General features: G+C 45.7%; 1 protein-coding gene across 1 annotated transcript in view; it reads right to left on the reverse strand.

The window, feature by feature from the left end:
• Positions 1-16,952, reverse strand: part of RASSF1 (Ras association domain family member 1) — a 180,539-nt gene extending 163,587 nt beyond the window's left edge. The window contains exon 1 of the mRNA XM_030205500.1: positions 16,373-16,952. Coding sequence (XP_030061360.1) covers positions 16,373-16,664 — 292 coding nt within the window. The 5' untranslated portion in view covers positions 16,665-16,952. The remainder of the gene's footprint in view (positions 1-16,372) is intronic.
• Between the last annotated feature and the right edge of the window lie 4,607 nt (positions 16,953-21,559).

Here is a 21,559-nt window from a genome sequence, read left to right on the forward strand (position 1 = left end):
AGCTGTTGGTGTGGGTGGCCCGGGTCAAGCTGTGCTACCCCGGCCTGGTGGCGGGGTACCCAAGCCTGATGGTGTAAGCTAGGCAGCTGGGGCAGCTGCGCTTACGGTTGAGCTCCCTTGCTGGGCGGCGGGGAGCTCAGTTTACGATTGGTCAGTCTTGCTATGACGGCGGACTGGGTTGGACAATGAGCCAGAGGCTGGATCGGCTTGGGTATACCTATGGTTAAGATGTGTTGTATCTAAATAAAGCTGCGGCCGAGTTGTGCCATATTAAAATACCACGTGTCGTGTTATTATTGTATTATTCGTGTACTTTTGAGAACTTTTAGACCGCGGTGTTTCGGTTGCCTATGTTATAGACCCAGGTGCAGTGTAGTGAGGCAATCAAGCACACACTGGGAACACCCAGCACTCACACAGAATCTACAAGCTTTGAGGAGAGAAAGCAGATCTCCAAAGTAAACACAGTGTGCACTAGCACAAACAGAGAGAGGAAAGCTGGCTTCAGCTGACAGCAATCAAAGCTAAAGCAAGAGAGGTAAGGAGAAGTAGGCTTAAGTAGAACAAGCTTCTGACCTCTGCTGCTTCAGCCGTCAGCTCAGCCCCTAACAAGCCAATCAGGAGCGAGTCCCAAACATTCCCCTGCCTGTCTAGCAGAATCATAACAGGCTGGAGGTAGAAAGGGGGCAGCATCTCAGACCGGAAGGGGGAGGCATCTCGGTATGGGGTGGGGAGTGGCATCTCGGCTCAAGGGGGCAGCATGTCTGCCTGGGGGGGGGGGAGGCAATAGCTACGCCTCAGGCAGCATCTTGCCTTGGGCCAGCACTGATAATGTGTACTGTTATTTGAATATTTGCTGCTGTAATTGGTTATATAGTAACATAGTTGTAGATGGCAGATAAAGAACAGCAAGGTAGCTAGGATGGTACCTGATGCTCTGTGTGAAACATACCTCTGTACCTCTGTTTAGGATTGTACCTACTACTCCATGCAGGTTATACTTGCTGCACACCACCTTTAGTGAATTTCTTTTAAAAAAGGGGTAAATTCATAAGAACATAAGAGTTGCCCTACTGGGTCAAACCAAAGGTCTAACTATTCCAATATCCCGTTTCCAACAGTGACCAGTCCAGGTTACAAGTATCTGGCAGAGCCCCAAAAAGTGACAAGTTTCCATGCTACTTAATCCCAAGGATAACGATTCAGACTTTTCCTCCAGGAATTTGTCCAAACCTTTTTTAAACCCAGCTACATTAACTGCTTTTACCATTTACTACAGCAGAGTACCAGAGCTCAAGTATACACTGACTGAAAAATTATTTTCTCCTATTTATTCTAAATGTGCCACAGTAACTTCATAGAGTGTCCCCTAGTCTTTGTACTTTTGAAAAAGTAAACAATCAATCCTCATTTACCTGTCTTCAGGATTTTATAGACCTCAATCATATCTCACCTCAGACATCTCTTCTCCAAACTGAAAAGCCCTAACCGCTTTAGCCTTTCCTCATATAAGAGACCTTCCATTATCTTCATCATTTTGGTCACCCTTCTTATTTCCACTTCCACTATGAGATGTGACGACCAGAAATGCACATGATACTCAAGGTGGGGCCTCACCATGGAGCAATACAGAGGCATTATGATATTCGTTTATTTTGGAGGCCGAATGAGTTTTGGTTTCGGCACCAAAACTGACCCAAAATCTGGATTTGGGTTTCAGCTGAAAATACTCATGCATTTTTGGCTGAAATAGAAACTCTCTGCCCCTCCCCCAATAAGAGAGTGGTTCCTCCCAGACTGACTGGCCATTCGACCCCAACCACTCCACCCTCCTACCTCCCAAAGGCTCTCTCCAGGTCTACCTTTAAACAGCGGGCATTTTGGGTTTGGAACTTAAGCAGCATAAACAGGAGTGACTGGGGATCACTCATACCCAGAAGAAGTCGCTAGACCACCAGGCTTTTTAAAACAAAGGTAGGCCCATGGAGGGCCTTCGGGTGGTGAGGGGTTGGGGTTGGGTGGCCCAGGAGGACCCACGATTTTTTTGTTCCGGTTCTGGCCAAAACAGAGCAGTGAATTTTGGCCATCGATTCGGTTATAGCCAGAACCAAAACAACTGGTTTCGGTCAGCCTCTACTTGATTTATCTCTATTCCTTTCCTAATAATTCCTAATATTCTATTTGCTTTTTTGGCTGCTGCTGCTCACTGAGCAGAAGATTTATTTATTAGGATTTATTTACCGCCTTTTTGACAGAATTCACTCAAGGTGGTGTACAGTAAGAATAAATCAAACATAAGCAATAGACAATTACAACAGTAAAAATATTCAAATAACAATATAAAGTATGGCATAGTATACTACTTACAATGTCAACACAATACATACTAGAACATTTTAATAGACAGCATAGGGTATAAGCAAAGATGGAACATATAGATAGGTAAGAGAGTAAGAGCAGTTACATAGTAACATAGTAAATGATGGCAGAAAAAGACCTGCATGGTCCATCCAGTCTGCCCAACAAGACAAACTCATATGTGCTACTTTTTGTGTATACCCTACTTTGATTTGTACCTGTCCTCTTCAGGGCACAGACCGTATAAGTCTGTCCAGCACTATCCTCGCCTCCCACCACCGGCTGGCTCTGCCACCCAATCTCGGCTAAGCTCCTTAGGATCCATTCCTTCTGAATAGGATTCCTTTATGTTTATCCCACGCGTGTTTGAATTCTGTTACCGTTTTCATTTCCACCACCTCCCGCGGGAGGGCATTCCAAGCATCCACTACTCTCTCCGTGAAAAAATACTTCCTGACATTTTTCTTGAGTCTGCCACCCTTCAATCTCATTTCATGTCCTCTCATTCTACCGCCTTCGCACCTCCGGAAAAGGTTCGTTTGCGGATTAATACCTTTCAAATATTTGAACGTCTGTATCATATCACCCCTGTTTCTCCTTTCTTCCAAAGTATACATGTTCAGGTCATCAAGTCTCTCCTCATACGTCTTGTAACGCAAATCCCTTACCATTCTCGTAGCTTTTCTTTGCACCGCTTCAATTCTTTTTACATCCTTCGCAAGGTACGGCCTCCAAAACTGAACACAATACTCTAGGTGGGGCCTCACCAACGACTTATGCAGGGGCATCAACACCTCCTTTCTTCTGCTGGTCACACCTCTCTCTATACAGCCTAACAACCTTCTAGCTACGGCCACCGCCTTGTCACACTGTTTCGTCGCCTTCAGATCCTCAGATACTATCACCCCAAGATCCCTCTCCCCGTCCGTACCTATCAGATTCTCCCTGCCTAACACATACATCTCCCGAGGGTTTCTATTCCCTAAGTGCATCACTTTGCATTTCTTCGCATTGAATTTTAATTGCCAAACCTTAGACCATTCTTCTAGCTTCCTCAGATCCTTTTTCATGTTTTCCACTCCCTCCCGGGTGTCCACTCTGTTGCAGATCTTAGTATCATCCGCAAATAGGCAAACTTTACCTTCTAACCCTTCGGCAATGTCACTCACAAATATATTGAACAGAATCGGTCCCAGCACCGATCCCTGAGGCACACCACTACTCACCTTTCCCTCCTCCGAGCGAATTCCATTCACCACCACCCTCTGGCTTCTGTCCGTCAACCAGTTCCTAATCCAGTTCACCACTTCGTGTCCTATCTTCAGCCCTTCCAGTTTATTTAAGAGCCTCCTGTGGGGAACCGTGTCAAAAGCTTTGCTGAAATCTAAGTAGATTACATCCATAGCTCGTCCTTGATTCAATTCTCCTGTCACCCAATCAAAGAACTCAATTTTTAGGTATAACTTGTCTGGAATGTTTTTACGTTTGGGGAGCGTGCCAGGTGCCCTTGACCTGGATTGGCCACTGTCGGTGACAGGATGCTGGGCTAGATGGACCTTTGGTCTTTCCCAGTATGGCACTACTTATGTACTTATGTACTTATAGATTCGTTTGGCACGATTTCCCATGTTGTCTCGGATCTTGCAACTTATTGGCTTCCAGGAAATTCACTATCCTTTCCTTCAGCATCGCTTCCATTATTTTTCCAATAATCGAAGTGAGGCTTACCGGCCTGTAGTTTCCAGCTTCTTCCCTATCACCACTCTTGTGAAGAGGGACCACCTCCGCCGTTCTCCAATCCTTCGGAACCTCTCCCGTCTGCAAGGATATGTTAAACAAATCTTTAAGAGGACCCGCCAGAACCTCTCTGAGCTCCCTCAATATCCTGGGGTGGATCCCATCCGGTCCCATGGCTTTATCCACCTTTAGCTTTTCAAGCTGTTCATACACACTCTCTTCCGTGAACGGTGCTCTATCCACTTCAATCTCATTTATACTTTTTGCAGTCCATCGCGGTCCTTCTCCAGGATTTTCTTCTGTGAAAACAGAACAAAAGTATCTATTTAGCAAATTTGCTTTTTCTTCATCATTATCCACATAGCGGTTCGCAGTATCTTTTAGTCTCACAATTCCCTTTTTAGTCATTCTCCTTTCACTTATATACCTGAAGAAATTTTTGTCACCCCTCCTTACATTTCTAGCCATTTGTTCTTCCGCTTGCGCTTTCGCCAGACGTATCTCTCTCTTGGCTTCTTTCAGTTTCATCCTGTATTCCTCCTCGTGTTCCTTTTCTTTAGTTTTTGTGTCTTTCTGGAACGCCAACTCTTTAGCCTTTATTTTCTCAGCCACTTGCTTGGAGAACCATATCGGTTTCCTTTTTCTCTTGCTTTTATTTACTTTCCTTACATAAAGGTTCGTGGCCTTATTTATAGCTTCTTTCAGCCTGGACCACTGTCCTTCCACTTCTCGTATTTCCTCCCAGCCCACCATCTCCTTCCTCAGGTATTCCCCCATTTTACTAAAGTCAGCACGCTTGAAATCCAGAACTTTGAATTTTGAGTGGCCGCTCTCCACTTTAGCTGTAATATCAAACCAAACCGTTTGATGGTCACTGCTGCCCAGGTGGGCACCCACTCGGATATTTGACACGCTATCCCCATTTGTGAGCACCAGATCCAGCGTCGCTCCCTCCCTCGTGGGTTCCGTCACCATTTGTCTGAGCAAACCGCTTTGTAAAGCATCCATGATCTCTCTACTTCTTTCCGATTCCGCAGACGGAACCTTCCAATCTACATCCGGCAGATTGAAATCTCCCAGCAACAGCACCTCTCTCTTGTTTCCCAACTTTTGAATATCTGCGATCAGGTCTTTATCTAGTTCCTCCAATTGTTTCGGAGGTCTGTAGACAACACCCACGTGTATAGAGGTTCTATCCTCTCTTTTTAAGGTGATCCATATCGCTTCTTCCTTTCCCCAGGTCCCTGTCATTTCGGTCGCCGTGATATCATTTCTCACATATAGAGCTACTCCTCCACCTTTACGACTCTCTCTATCCTTCCTAAACAGACTATAGCCCGGTATGTTTGCATCCCATTCATGCGAACCATTTAGTCACGTCTCTGTGATTGCAACAATGTCTAAGTCTGCCTCCAACATCAGGGCTTGAAGGTCATGAACTTTATTGCTTAGACTGCGAGCATTTGTGGCCATCGCTTTCCATGTACATTTCCTGGTATGTGCTTCAACATTTGTGATTTGTGTTAGAGAATAAGGTGATTAATTTAAAGAAAGTTGCACATTAGGTCATAGAGATGGTTAAATATTATCTCAGCTAGGGTAGGAGTGCATAAACTTGTCCTGCTGCAGTATGTGCAGCCAGAGTCACTCCTTGTGTGTGTGAGTGAGACTAACAATTTTACTTCTTCCATTAAAGGCCTGGTTGAAGAGCCAAGCTTACACCCTCTTCCCGAGGTACAGATACTCTGGCGTTAAGGAGCCCTTCAGGCAGTGCATTCCACAGTGTAGGGGCTACTCCGGAGAAGGCTCGCTTGTGGGTATCACATCGTGTAATGTCTTTTGGAGAAGATGTGGTTAGTGATATCCCTTGGGAGGACCTTAGATTGTCTATGATGATCCCTAAATCCTTTTCCTCAGTGATGACTCCTAATATGGAACCTAGTATCATGTAGCTATAATTGGGATATTCTTCCCAATGTGCATCACTTTGCACTTGTCCATCTTAAATTTCATTTGCCATTTGGATGCCCAGTCTTCCTGCCTCCCAAGGTCCTCATGCAGTCTACATGTAGGGATTTCACAGCTTTGAATAGTTTCATGTCATCTGCAGATCTGATCACCTCATTTATCGCTCCCATTTGCAGATCATTTATAAATGTTAAAAAGCACCAGTTCCAGTACGGATCCTTGTGGCACTCCATTATTCACCCTCCTCCATTTACAGAACTGGTCATTTAACCCTACTTTCAGTTTTCTAGTAACCATTTCCCAATCCACAACACAACGTTGCCTCCTATCTCATGGCTTTTTAATTTTCTCAAGAGTCTCTCATAAGGCCCTTTATCAAAAGCTTTATAAAAATCTAGATACACTGTCTTCCCTTTATCAATGTTTATCCATGTCTTCAAAGAAATTAAGCAAATTGGTGAGGCAAGTCTTCCCTTGGCTGAATCCTAATAAATGAATAATAAACAGATTACAGGTGTGTCAGCCAGTGCAGCCTTCTGATAGGTTAATCTGCTCTCTCATCAGTGAATCTACTGATGACCAATAGATGAACTATCTTGAGTCAAACATGAGCCTAGCATGCTGACATCAACAATGGTGAGTCCAGGTCATAAGTACCTAGTAGATCCCAAAATATAGATCAAATATCTTGTAGTTCATTTCAAGGGATAGGTGATGGTTTTCCTACATCTAATGTCCTACAGGCTATTTTTTTCACTTTTCCTCCAGGAACTTGTCCAAACTACCCCACTACATTAGTCATCTTGACCACATCCTCTGGCAACAGATTCTGCTGTGTAATTATGTGCTGCTTGAAAACCACAGACAGTTTTTCCAGTAGGTGGGCGACTAATAACCCAGTTTGGTTTATAACTGAAAAGGCTGTAGGCAAGAAATTCTGTTTCAGCACCTTTTTACACCAGAAAGAAGTTTTCCTCTCAAATTGCATTAAACAGCATTAAGTACAATTGAAAACATTTAAGCAGACTGAAAACGTTCAACAGGGCTCAGCTCCTCCCGTCAGAAAGCAACTGGAGCATTGCAGACTTTCCACTGTGTCCTCAGGCCTGGAAAGCATTTCATAACACTGCCCTGTGTAACTGCATTCTCCTTGCAAATGCACTGGGGCCAGAACAGCAGTGGCTTTCAAAAGAGAAAACTGTTCAAAAGGCAGTTTTTAATCTTCTTTCCATTATACTTATGTTAAATAGAACCCCAGTTTGAAATTATGTGACCAGTTTCAAGTTTGTGTAACCAGTAATCCTGCTGGTGCTGTTACTGCCTTCTATATGCCATGTTTCAGAAAGAATTTATAGTGAGTTTAAGGAACTAGTTGCAGTCCTAGGGGGTCTTTTACTAAAGCTTAGCTTGAGTTATCTGCAACAAGTCCCATAGGAATAAAATGGGTCCTACTATAGATAACCCGAGCTAAGATTTAGTAAAAGACCCCCTTAGGATTTGTAAAGACTAGCTGAAGTGACCAGATCTCAACTGAAAATGTGTGTATTGGATTATGGAAGAGATTTAGTGGTTATGAGGTCAAAGCCTTTGATAGTAATTTGTCTAATGTAGGCTTTTCCTATAGACAAAGAATGAGAGGAGACCCTAGAAATTTGGCCCTTGATCAGGGCTCTCTTTATAATTATATTAGGAATTCGCACAATGCCAACAACCCAATTCAGGAACAGAAGAACAGATTAATAGTTAGAAAAGAAGGTTTGAAACCAAAGTTCAAATCCCACCTCATAGTGACAGACTATGACCTTGGTCAAATCACTTTATGTTCCATTATATTAGTATTTTTACTGCTGTAATTATCTATTGCTTTTGTTTGACTTATTCTTGCTGTACACTGCCATGAGTGAATTCCTTCAAAAAGGCAATAAATAAATCCAAATAAATAAATAAATAAATTAATTATTCAGCTCACATCTAGATTGTAATCACATACAGGCAGGGAAATAACTTATATACCGAAATATGTAACTCAAGCTTAGATTTGGAAAGGGCGAACACTAAATATAAGTACATAAGTACATAAGTAATGCCATACTGGGAAAAGACCAAGGGTCCATCGAGCCCAGCATTCTGTCCACGACAGCGGCCAATCCAGGCCAAGGGCACCTGGCAAGCTTCCCAAACGTACAAACATTCTATACATGTTATTCCTGGAATTTTGGATTTTTCCAAGTCCGTTTAGTAGCGGTTTATGGACTTGTCCTTTAGGAAACCGTCCAACCCCTTTTTAAACTCTGCTAAGCTAACCGCCTTCACCACTTTCTCCGGCAACGAATTCCAGAGTTTAATTACACGTTGGGTGAAGAAAAATTTTCTCCGATTTTGTTTTAAATTTACTACACTGTAGTTTCATCGCATGCCCCCTAGTCCTAGTATTTTTGGAAAGCGTGAACAGACGCTTCACATCCACCTGTTCCACTCCACTCATTATTTTATATATATAGAGCTGTGTTTCAATTAAAATTTTAATCGCAATTAATTGTATGATTAAAGGTATGTTATTTAAATCCCCCCTTTTACAAAACTGTGCAGCAATGCTGACAGAGCCCATTCACTTTGAATGGGCTGTGTTGGCAGTGGCGTTCCAAGGCAAGATTCTGAGGCAGGGCTGAGATGCCATCTCCCACCCCCCCCCCCCCCCCCCCACCTTCTTCCTTCACCCCGTTCTCCGACTTTACCTTCTTTCTTCATGTTTCAAAAGCCAATGATAGCAGCGATTCCCATATGCTGCCCGGCTGCCTGCACCGGCCTCTTCTCTACTGCAGCCATCTCTGAGGAAACAGGAAGTTACATCAGAGAGGTGACCGCAGTAAAGAGAAGAGGCGGGTGCCAGCGGCAGGGTAGCATATGGGAATCACACCTGACGCTGGCAGCTTTTGGAACATGAAGAAAGAAGGTAAACTCGGGGAACGGGTGGCCTAATGGTCGGGCTGACCCTGTCTGTCGGTATTACCACACCGCTAGCATGGCTTTGTAAAGAGGGAGGGGTTAGGTTTTTTTTCCCACTGCAGCTCCTTGTGACTCTCAGCAAGTCACTTAACTTTCCATTGCCCAGAGTCACAAGGAGCTGCAGTGGAAACAATAAATAAATAAAATGCAGCCAAAAAAAAAAAGAATAAAAAGTAATGAAAAGATAAGAAATACAAAACATAAACTGAAAAATAACAGCAGAATAGCTATAAACAGCCTTACAGTTTTCACAGCCTGTTTCAGAAATGCAGCCCTATTAAATATCAAATACAAGATGTAATGTCATAAGCCATTCACACACTCTGTCCTGCATGAGGTGGTCAAGCAGCACAACTGCCCTCCATGTCCTCACATCAGTGAGGGGTGCCTGACCCCCACAGAACTGGCTCCAGTGAGTGATGGTGGATTTTTAGGAAATAGTGGTAGTACCAAGATTGGATTAAGGTACATCATACATAGGAAGCCCCTAAATCTTCTGGGCCCTGTGTACATGCCCAGTTTGCTTAGGCCTTAATCTGGCCTTAGGAAGGGTCAGATATTAATTGTTGGCATCCATAGGCATTATATTTAGAGAAGGCGACACTGGAGAGAGTGGGTTTCTTATGAGTCTCCCTTTCCCTGAGTTCGGTAGCAGCAATCTTCCACTTCTACTGAGATCAGAGCTGTCTTTTAGGAACTAAAAGCGCTAGTCTCATCTTTTTTTCAATAGATCCTGACTGATTTAGTTGATGATCCAGCCGACGTGGCCTATAGGCAGACTCTTTCTCTAAGGTTGTGAAAGGTTTGCTTTCAGTGGTTGTGAAGCTCTGTCCTAATATTTTAATGGAGTTTTGTTTTGTTTGATTACATAACTACTATGTATTGTACATCGCCCTGATTTGCTGTGCAACTACGGCGGTTTTATCAACTCTCCTAATGAACATAAACAGGAATAAGTCAGCCTGGGACTTTGTAGTAGTGAATTCTGAGGAGACTTCAGCAGCCCAGGTCCCTTCTTCTGCCACAGGGACTTCCTTCCTGTTCCTGAGAACGGTTCTCAGGCCTGGTGCTGATTTCTTTTCCAGTTGCTACTGCATCTAACGATTTTTCCTAGCCTATCCTTAGTACTGGAGCGAAAGACAGAGAATCCCAGAGTGAGAGTAAATGAGTTTATCTTGTTGGGCAGACTGGATGGACCGTACAGGTTTTTGTAACTGCCATCATTTACTATGTTACTAGCCACTTATAATCGAAAGAGAAAAACACCTATATTTTGACCCAAATCGGGAGATGGGCGTTTTTCTCGCAAAGGCGCCCAAATCGGTATAATCGAAAGCCGATTTTGGGCGTTTCCAACTGCACTCCGTTGCGGAAACGGGTAAAGTTGACGGGGGCGTGTCGGAGGCATGGTGGAGGCGGGACTGGGGCGTGGTTATCAGCCAAGGAGAGATGGGCGTCTTTAGCTGATAATCGAAAAAAAAAGGCGTTTTTACCGCGATTTTGGGTCACTTGTTTTGGACCCTTTTTTTTCACAAACAAGTCCCAAAAAAGTGCCCCAACTGCCCAGATGACCACTGGAGGGAATCGAGGATGACCTCCCCGGACTCCCCCAGTGGTCACTAACCCCCTCCAACCAAAAAAATCCCACTTTACAAACTTTTTTTCCAGCCTGTATGCCACCCTCAAATGCCGTACCCACCTCCATGACAGCAGAATATGTTTGATCCTCTCACAGCCTTTCCCTGGGTCAGATGTGGCTCTCGGGTGCACTACAGGGCAGGGGCGTAGCCAGACACCCAATTTTGGGTGGGGCTGTCAATACACAATGTAGTGTCAATACACTATCCACCTTATAATCGAAAGAGAAAAACGCCTAGATTTCGACCCAAATCGGGAGATAGACGTTTATCTCACAAAAACGAATAAATCGGTATAATCGAAAGCCGATTTTAGACGTTTTCAACTGCACTCCGTGGCAGATGCGGACAAAGTTGATGGGGGCGTGTCAGAGGTGAGGCGAAGGTGGAACTGGGGCGTGGTTATCGGCCGAGGAGAGATGTACGTGTTAGGGTGATAATCGAAAAAATAAAGGCGTTTTTAGCGGAAATTTAGGACACTTTTGTTGGACCCTTTTTTCACAGGCCCAAGATTGGTGGGCAGAAGTACTCCGCAAGTGATTTGGTCTCTCCCTTTCTCACCTGCATGCCATATGGTCCTTCAAACATCAGCCCCTCCCCTGCATACCTTTTAAATAGCAGATTTTCACCGACTGCGAGCAGCAACTAATACACACTGCTCATGTTGGCCTCACAGCCATCCCTCTGATGTAACTTCCTGTTTCCGCATAGGCAGGAATACATTAGCGGGAAGGCTGTGGGGCTGGTGCGAGAAGTATGTATCAGTCGCTGCTCACTGCAGGCATCTGGTATTTACAAGGTATGCAGGAGGGACAGTTATTGGGAGTTTTTGGCTGGTGGGGCTTGGGAAATCCCTGCCAGCCACATCATAGATGTGCTGCTACTGGGTGGGCCTGGGCCTACCCAAGCCCACCCTTGGCTACGCCACTGCTACAGGGTCACATCAGCATTGCATTGTGGTGGGTGTAGGGTATTGGGCTCGGTGATTTCATTAGCTTGTGTTACAGTCTCACGATGTTGGTAGTTGGTAGGCTCTTCTCCCATGGTGCTTTTCCCCCTGCCTACTGGGTCAGAGTGTGCCCTGTTGTGTTTCTGGTAGTCCATGAGGTACTGGCCACTTTTGTTAGCCAGTTTTAGATCCCTTCCATGTGTTAGCCACGTTAGAGAACTTAGTTCTTACCTTGAATGTGGCTGAAAGAGGGCATTGTACAGCATTCTGCCAGCTCTGACCTGCTAATCTCAGTACCAGGGAGACTCGTAGCCAGTGGTGGGGCACAACCTCTGATCTGCAGTTAACTGTGAGTAAGCGTGCTTATTCCAATAAAAGACGTTTTCGGAGAGATTAGTCTTCAGATGTAAACTGGTGTGCCAATGTTATACAGCAGTAACAAATCCTAGAGGCCTGCGTGTATGCAGGTCCCTGGAGCACTTTTAGTGGGTACCGCAGTACACTTCAGCCAGGTGGACCCAGGCCCATCCCCCCCCTACCTGTAACACCTGTGCTGGTAAATGGAAGGCCTCCAAAACCCACTGTACCCACAGGTAGGTGCCCCCTTCACCCCTAAGAGCTATGGTAGTGTTGTACATTCGTGGGTAGTGGGTTTTGGGGGAGGGGGGTTGGGAGCTCAGCAACCATGGTAAGGGAGCTATGTATGTGGGAGCTTTTTCCGAAGTCCACCGCACTGACCTAGGGTGCCCAGTTGATGTCCTGGCATATCAGGGGGGTGAGTGTACTACGAATCGTGGCCCCTCCCACAACCAAATGGCTCAGATTAGGACGTTTTTGAGCTGGGCGTTTTTAGTTTCCATTATCTCTAAAAAAAAAAACAAACACCCAGCTCAAAAACGTCCATTTTTTCGAAAATACGGTTCGGCCCGCCCCTTCACGGACCTGTTCTCTGAGATAAACGCCCATGGAGATAGGCATTTCCGTTCGATTATGCCCCTCTAAGATAGTAAAGTCTAGCATCATTGGTGAAAGGAACAGGAGAACCCAGCAGGGAATGAGCTCACCAGTGTTGTCAACCTTTACTCGATGATGAATTACAGTTTCTAGTTAGTTTCAAAACTCTAACATAGACTAACAACTTAGAGCTGCATTACACTATTATAATTCTACATAAATGTCCAGGGCCCAGATGCATTAAATTCCCTGCAAAAAGCCCATACCTTTCCGATCCCCATTGCAGCCTGACGATTCGGAAAAAGCAGGCCATGTGTGAAAGAAATCGCATGCAAATGAGCTGCTCACAAAAACAGTGAGCAGCTCAGTAGAGGGGGAGAGCCAATCGGTCGGCCGAGCATGCGCAGAACAGCCAACCGCTACGCATGGCTGCTCTGCGCATGCTTTAGACGTCTTTCATACATGCATACAAGCTGCATGTATGAATGAAGTTTGTAGCCTATTTTTGTTTTCAATCCCTCCCCCCCAGTGCTACCAAAATGGCACTTTCTTTTCCACTGATGGGAGGGGGAATGGGGTCGTGCATACACTGAGGATTTTATTTTTTTTTTTTTTTAGTGTGGCAGGGAGCAGGGGCAGCGGTGGGAGATCCAGACTTGAGAAGACAAAAAGAGAGAATTTGTTTCCCAGGCAGGACTGGCCAGTCCGCAGCTCAGTTCTCCTCAGCCAGTCAGGCAGTACCGACAGCTCCAGCCCACCCGTGAAAAATTCATCGTTAGGGGAGGTGGTCCTTTCTGTGCATTGCTAGGAAAACGGCTGTGCATTATTTGAAAGCACATTTGAATGGTAAGTACTTATTTAAATAACTTAGCATACAATTATCATTAGCTGCTACCGTGACAGGGAAAGAGCCCTCAGAACCCCTTTTTGTATGTGTTGCTGAACTCTGTGCTTGTTTAACCAGCTACAGCCAGTATAAAACACATGTATGGTGTACAGCGCTGCGTATGTCTTGTAGTGCTATAGAAATGATAAGTAGATAGATAGATAGATATTGCTGGCTCATTAGTTTTTGTGCATCTGGATGCAGAACTGGTTCATTCATGTGCAGGCTGTTATGAGATGTATACACAGGTTTATCAGTGTTAGAAAGAGCAATTCACAGAAAAGACTACTGTTGCAAACAGAGTCACTAAACTGCAATTTCAAGGAAATAATCATTGTACTTGACTTAGATTGAACACTGGATTCAATCAGACAGTAAGTAAAAGGCTGAACCAGTGACTGTGCCCCAGTGTGAGAGAGAACCCTACAGCTTCCCAGGCTGACAGGACCAGGAAGGGCATGCGATAAAGCTACAAAGTAGTAAATTTAATACAAATCGGAGAAACGTTTTCTTCACTCAATGTGTAATTAAACTCTGGATTCGTTGCCAGAGAATGTGGTAAAGGTGGTTGGCTTAGTGGGGTTTAAAAAGGGCCTGGCTGGCTTCCTAAATGAAAAGTCCATAGACCATTATTAAATTGACTTGAGGAAAATCTACTGCTTATTTCTGGGATAAGCAGAATAAAATGTATTGAGCTTTTTGGGATTTTGCCAGATATTTGTGACCTGGATTGACCACTGCTGGAAACAGGATGCTGGGCTTGATGGACCCTTGGTCTGTCCCAGTGTGGCAATACTTATGTACCTATGATGCTGTGAGGGCAACATTCACAGCCTCACAGCTACAGGGAGGGAATCCTGAACACTGCAAACACTAATGTTTACTGACTGGCTCAAAATCAGACTTAAAGCATGTTTCGCAGAGAGCCAATGGATTGTGGAAGAGGAAAGAGAGGGAAATCTTTAATTAGCTCTGACTAAAGGCTCATGGCACCGTAGTCCAAGCTGGGACAGGTCCTGATTGAGTTAATGGTCCAAAGAAGCAGGAGGAAAGTGCATTCAGAAACAAATTAACACAGAAGGTAATAATCAATGGATTTTGAGAGTAAATGGAGGGTTTTCCCGTGTTGTCACATAGGGCTTTTTTTACAAAGCTGTGCTGGCGCTTTCGCTGCTGCAAATGCATTGTAGCCCATGGGCTTCATCGCATTTACTGCGCTGGAATTGCTAGCGTGGCTTTGTAAAAGGAGCCCGTGGTCTTGCAGATTCAAAATTGCCTTCCTCATGGCCATAACCAGTTATTTCAGTGTTCACGATAACATATTTAGCTGACTTTCCAAATTACGCTCAAGGCAGCTGAAAGCATTATTAGGTACAAAGCTGTATCCTGGACATTAAAGTTTGGAAACCAGGGATCCTATGAGCATTCATAATTGATTGGGTTAAAATGATGCAACAATTACATGTACTGTAAGCAAGACCACCTGCTTTTTGTTGGTTTTATTTTCCCAGATCCGCCAGCGTGTTAACTTTGCAATCCACATTCCTGGTAAAATTCTAAAACTCGCTGCCAGCCTCTCTTACTTGGATATTATTTTTTTTATAAGTCAGGAGCCCCCCGCCTCCCCCCAGTAGGAGTTTTGAGAGCAGTGCCTACAATTCTTCACTAAAGGCCACTTTTACTATGCTGTGGTAGAAATAATGGCCTCGGGACGTCCTGATGTGGGTTTTTCCTGTGCGCTTGCTAAGGCCAGTTTTCTCACAGCAGTAAAAATGGCCTTGTTTGTATGTTTTTTGATGTACCTGGTGAGCATTTAGTACCACCCAGGCAGTTAGGGCTCACGAGCTACCCTGCGCTAACCCGTTAGCCTGTGGTGGTGTAACTGTGCTGACTGATTAGTGCAGGAATACCCCAAACCCCAATTTTTTAGAGCAGTTAGAGGCTCTTTTACTAAGCTGCGAGAAAAAGGACTAGTGGCGGGGGCCCTTGTTACCACAGTGGATAAAAAGGTTGCTCTTACCGCGTTGCTATGTGGGGGGGGGGGGGGGAGGGGAGCACTTACCGCCAACCAGGGGTGTAGCCAGACTTCGGCGGGAGGGGGGTCCAGAGCCCGAGGTGAGGAGGCACATTTTAGCCCCCCACCCCCCTTGCCGACTCACAGAAACAGAACAAAGCCTTGCAGATCAGCCAGCGAGGTCCTCTTCTTCTGGCACAAGGCTTCGTTCTGTTTCTGTGAGTCTGACATCCTGCACGTACAACGTGCAGGACGTCAGAAACTAGAACGAAGCCTTCGCGGGAAGAAGAGGACCTCCTCGGCTGGCGGGGATTGGGGTCCCCCGCCAGCAAAGGTAGCCCACAGTGGAGGAGGGTTGGCGGTGGGAGGGGGGATCGAGAGGGTCATCAGCGGGGGGGTCCAGGGCCAAATCTATGGGGGCACAGGCCCCCCTGGCCCCACGTAGCTACGCCACTGCCGCCAACCACTGAGGTGGTGGTAAGGGCTCCCGCGCTAACTCGGCCGTAAATAGGTAGAGTGTGGCGCTGCCCGATTACGGCAGGGTCTATTTTTTTTTTTTTATATATTTTCGCTAGCACCGGAAATACCGGCACCCATCAATGGAACCCCTTAAGGCACAGTAGCATGCAAGGGCACATTAGCACCTAACGCAGCTTAGTAAAAGAGCGCCTACATTTGAAGTCCGGCTCTGGTTTCCAGAATACCTCAAATCTACAAGTAGAAACTGCCCTTTAGCCAAATCGTATGACTATTAAGTGCAGGTAGGGTTTGGAGAGCAGATTCAGGAGCCCTGTGGAAACGACCCCTCCCTGGACACAAGCACCCCACAGAACTGGCAAGGGGGGGGGGGGGGTCCTACTCACGGATGCAGCGGAGGCTCTTCTTGTAAATGCCCCAGATGAAGTCCCCGCAGAGGTCGCACCAGGTCTGCTGCGTGTGAGTGCAGGGCTGGAAGCGGTGGCCTTCACCCCGATCCCTGGGGTTGCCCAGGAGCCCCTGCTTGCGCACCCTGTTCAGGAGCTCGGGCACCTTTCCCGGGGCGATGCGGACCGCGTTCGCTCGCTCCAGGCGGCTCGGCCTCCGGGTCAGGTCGATCTGCTCCCCCGCTTCCAGGCTTTGCAGCTCGATCATCTCCAGCTGCGTGTTCCGAGCCATCAAAGCCCTCCGGTCGCCAGATCAGACAGCGCAGCTGCTTTTTGGACGTGCAACTCGGAACTTTCGTCGCGTCTCGTCTCACTTTCCCTCCCTCTCTCCGCCTTTGCCTTTTTTGAATTTCTGGCCACGGCTGCTCCTTAGCGGAGCAGCAAAGCGCAGTCTCTGTGAGACGGCCCGGCAGCAGCTCCCCTCTCCCCGCCCCGGAGAGCTGGCATCTTGGCGATGGAACCCTGCCCGGGACAGACCGGCTCGAGCTAAGATGAGACCTGCCTCCCCTCCCCCCCCCCCCTCAGCCCACATAGGAAACTTCCTAGAAGGTGAGAGGAAATCGGGTCGGAAAGTGCTTGGCCCCCCCCCCCCCCCCCCCGACTCTCTAAGAAGAACACCCAATATTGAGCAAAGTCCTGTTTTTTTTTAATGCTGGCATATATGTCCCCTCCCTCAATTCACAGAAAAAAAATCTGCTGTTCAGAAGGGGGGGGGGGGGGAGGCCTCTGTCACTTTTCTAACTAGGAATCTGGCTTTGGGCACAATGCCAGGTGCAGCTCATTTCTGTGGTTCTCATTTTAAGGCATATCAGCCATCCAGGGTCAGTGCAAAGGCATTAGGCACCCTAGGTGAAACCTTCAGCTCTGTGGCCATTGGAGAGCTGCACAGGAACGGGTTTAGAGAGAGTCCGGTGGGTCCCCCCAGGGATCCCCTCCAGGTCCATGGGACTCCCGTGGGGCAGAAGCATAGCCAGGTTGAAGGCGTAGGGAGCAGAGTGCGGTCTTGCGATGGCACGTGTTTTAAATGCAACAGATCACGTAAAAAATAGGCGCCAGCGCCGTTGGACGTTCATTTGGGGGAGCAGCCGCTGCCCTGACGCCCCTAGATATGCCACAACCGTGGTGATGGACACAGCAGGTCCTGTGGGGTTCCTGCGCAAGTGTAGTGCCAGGCCAACCTACCTATACTTTCCTTGTGCCATGGCAATTATAATAAGACACGCACAAAAAACATGAATAGAAATGGTTGATAGCATTGAAATCCCCATAAGCACTGAGAGGGGAAGTTATCAATTTGGGCTACTGTTGAGTTTATTTATTTGTTGCATTTGTATCCCACATTTTTCCACCTATTTGCAGACTCAATGTGGCTTACAATATTTCATCTTAACAAGCGTCAATCAAGAGTGGATAAACAATTAGTAACAGAAGAGCAGGTATAACATAGTGGACATAACCAATTCAGTAAATCAGAAAACAAACAGATTTTCAAGTAACGTAGTAGATGACGGCAGAAAAAGACCTGCACTGTCTATCCAGTCTGCCCAACAAGATAAACTCATATGTAAGTATAGATATGTTAGAGCAGTGATGGCGAAACTATGGCACACGTGCCAGAGAGGGCACGCCGTCGCCTCGGTCAGCGTCATACTGCTGGTGCGATCGCGCTAGCAGTTCAAAGTTGTGTCGGAGCGGAGGAGAGACCCTGGAACTGGGAGGGGGGACCCTGGAACTGGGAGAGAAGGAGGTTAAATGGCCCTGTTGGCACTTTGCGATAAATAATTAGATTTTGGGTTGCTGTTTGGGCACTCGGTCTCTGAAAGGTTTGCCATCACTGTGTTAGAGTACCTATTTTTGATCAATGTGGGTAAGTCCTATTAAAAAGAAAAGTCTTTAGTGATTTTCGAAAGTTGATAAGGTCATGAATATTTTTCAGATTAAGTGGCAATGCATTCCACAACTGCGTGCCAATGTAGGAAAAACAAGACCCATGTACAAGTTTGTATTTTAGACCTGTACAGCTAGGAAAGTGAAGTCCCAAGAATGTGCATGCTGATCCTCTAGCGTTCCTGAGTGGCAAATCTATAAGGCTGTATAGAGAGAGGTGTGACCAGCAGAAGAAAGGGGGTGTTGATGCCCCAGTATAAGTCGTTGGTGAGGCCCCCACCTGGAGTATTGTGTTCAGTTTTGGAGGCCGTATCTTGCTAAGGATGTAAAAAGAATTGAAGCGGTGCAAAGAAAAGCTACGAGAATGGTATGGGATTTGCGTTACAAGACCTGAACATGTATACCCTGGAGGAAAGGAGAAACAGGGGTGATATGATACAGACGTTCAAATATTTGAAAGGTATTAATCCGCAAACGAACCTTTTCCGGAGATGGGAAGGCGGTAGAACTAGAGGACATGAAATGAGATTGAAGGGTGGCAGACTCAAGAAAAATGTCAGGAAGTATTTTTTCACGGAGCGAGTGGTGGATGCTTGGAATGCCCTTCCGCGGGAGGTGGTGGAGAAGAAAACGGTAACGGAATTCAAACATGCGTGGGATAAACATAAAGGAATCCTGTTCAGAAGGAATGGATCCTCAGGAGCTTAGCCGAGATTGGATGGCAGAGCCGGTGGTGGGAGGCGGGGCTAGTGCAGAGCAGACTTCTACAGTCTGTGGCCTGAAAAAGACAGATACAAATCATGGTAAGGTATACACAAAAAGTAGCACATATGAGTTATATTGGGCAGACTGGATGGACTGTGCAGGTCTTTTTCTGCCGTCATCTATTATGTTACTATGTTACTATCAAGAAGGAGGTGATCCACCAAGGTGGATGGACACTAACTCCCACAAGAGAACAACAGTTACTATGACATGTAGGCTGGAGCATTTCCGTGGATGATCTTATGAATCAAAGTACAAATCTTGAACACCGAACGTTCTTTAACTGGGAGCCAATGGAGCCTTTCTCTTAGGGGTTTTGCACTTTCATATTTTGTCTTTCCAACTATAAGTCTGGCTGCAGTGTTATTTTACTGCAAGCTGGGTTATTTTAGCACGGGAAAGGGCGGGGATGGAGGAGATTCCAGTGGGACAGGCAAGGACGGGTGAAATTTCTTTCCCCGTGCAACTCTCTAGTGCCCACTTCGGTTCACTTTTAAGCCCATGGATCCCTTCCCCTAGAGAATTAATTGAATTCAGCAATCACAGTACCCCCAAATCACACTTCTCAGAACTTGTAATCATGCATTAGCCAACGTTAGCTTTTAAACTATTAAACTTCTGTTTCATATAATGATTGCAATTTCCAAAAACATTTTATCCAGGTAAATGGGGAATTTGAAAATCACTCACCCTCCCTGTTGGGGGGGGGATCGTTTTGCTTTGACTTTAGCTGCTTTTTGGTGCTGCCTTAGGCCACCACCTTGCCTGCCTAATGTGTAAGCCAGTGCTGCAAGCACCTTGTTAGTTCTCTAATAGCTTAATAGTTTTGTGTGGAGAGATGTGGAAGGAGAAAGTTAAAATAATGTAGCAACTTCTAAAAAGGTACAAGCTAGAAAAGCAAACAGACAAACAAACCTAGGACAAAGTTCCCCTGCATGGATTTATCAAGTGTCCAGTGCAAAAGGTGCTCCAGCTTTGCCAGTTTTCGATACTAAAAACACTGAGGACAAGATGTATCAAAGTCTCATTAAAGCACCAATTGCTATTTCCAACATGGTAAAAATTACCGAGTTGAAAACAGTGAAACATGCTCAAAACGAACAGGATGCAAACGAGCTGCTTGCAAAAACAGCAAGCAGCTCGGCAGGGGGGAGCATGCGCAGAACAATCGCTAAGCATGGCTGCTCTGTGCATACTGCAGACATCTTTCATACGTGCATACAAGCTGCGTTTAAGAAAGCAGTGTGTAGCTTTTTTTTTCCAAATGTGTTTTAATCGCTGTCAGCTGTCTCCCCTGCAGCATCCCCTTTCCTGCGGCCAGACCTGTCCAATGACCCTCGGCAACACTGGAGTCGATGTTGATGGGGGAGGGAAGCAAGGCAGGCAAAGGAGAGAGTGAAAGGCTGCTTGGTGAATGGGGGAGGAGGGGTTGCTAAAGATGCCACAGCTCTCCTCATCCAATAGGCAGCTGCTATTTCCAAGGTAATGGGAAGGAAACAGCAGTACCAACAGCTCCTGACCACCTGGTAAAAATTCATCATTAGGGGAGGCAGTCCTTTCTGTGCACTAGGAAAATGGCTGTGCATTACTCGGAATGCACATTTGAATGGTAAGTAGCTCATTTAAATAACAGCATGCAATTATTGTTAGCTGCTACTTAATGCAAGGTTCCACGTTAGGAGTCATCGACCAAGAAGGGTATCTCAGCATCGTCGATGATGATACATTGAAATCCTTTGCTCAATGTGCTGCGGTGGCTAAGAAAGCAAATAAAATGTTAGGTATTATTAGGAAAGGAATGGAAAACAAACATGAGGATGTTTTAATGCTTTTGTATTGGTCCATGGTGCGACCGCACCTCAAATATTGTATTCAATTCTGGTCACCGCATCTCAAAAAAGATATTGTGGAATTAGAAAAAGGTAAAGAGAAGGGCGATGAAAATGATAAAGGGGATGGGACATCTTTCCTATGAGGAAGTGGCTAGGGCTCTTCAGCTTGGAGAAAAGACAGCTGAGGGGAGATATGATAGAGGTCTACAAAATAATGACTGGAGTGGAACGGTGTGAATCGATTGTTTACTCTTTCCAAAAATACTAGGACAAGGGGACACGCAATAAACCTACAAAGCAGTAAATTTAAAATAAATTGTAGAAAATATTTCTTCACTCAGCTTGTGATTAAACTCTGGAATTCGTTGCCAGAGAATGTGGTAAAGGTAGTTAGCTTAGCGGGGTTTTTAAAAGGTTTAGATGGCTTCCTAAAGGAAAAGTCCATAGACCATTATTAAAATGACTTGGGCAAAATCCACTGCTTATAAGCAGCATAAAATGTATTGAACTTTTTTGGGATCTTGCCAGGTATTTGTTGGAAACAGGATACTGGGCTTGATGGACCTTTGGTCTGTCCCAGTGTGGCAATACTTATGTACTTATGACAGGAAAAGAGCCAGCAGTAAGTAACCTTTTGTGCATG

Source organism: Microcaecilia unicolor, chromosome 6 (genome assembly GCF_901765095.1).
Source record: "Microcaecilia unicolor chromosome 6, aMicUni1.1, whole genome shotgun sequence".
NCBI lineage: Eukaryota > Metazoa > Chordata > Amphibia > Gymnophiona > Siphonopidae > Microcaecilia > Microcaecilia unicolor.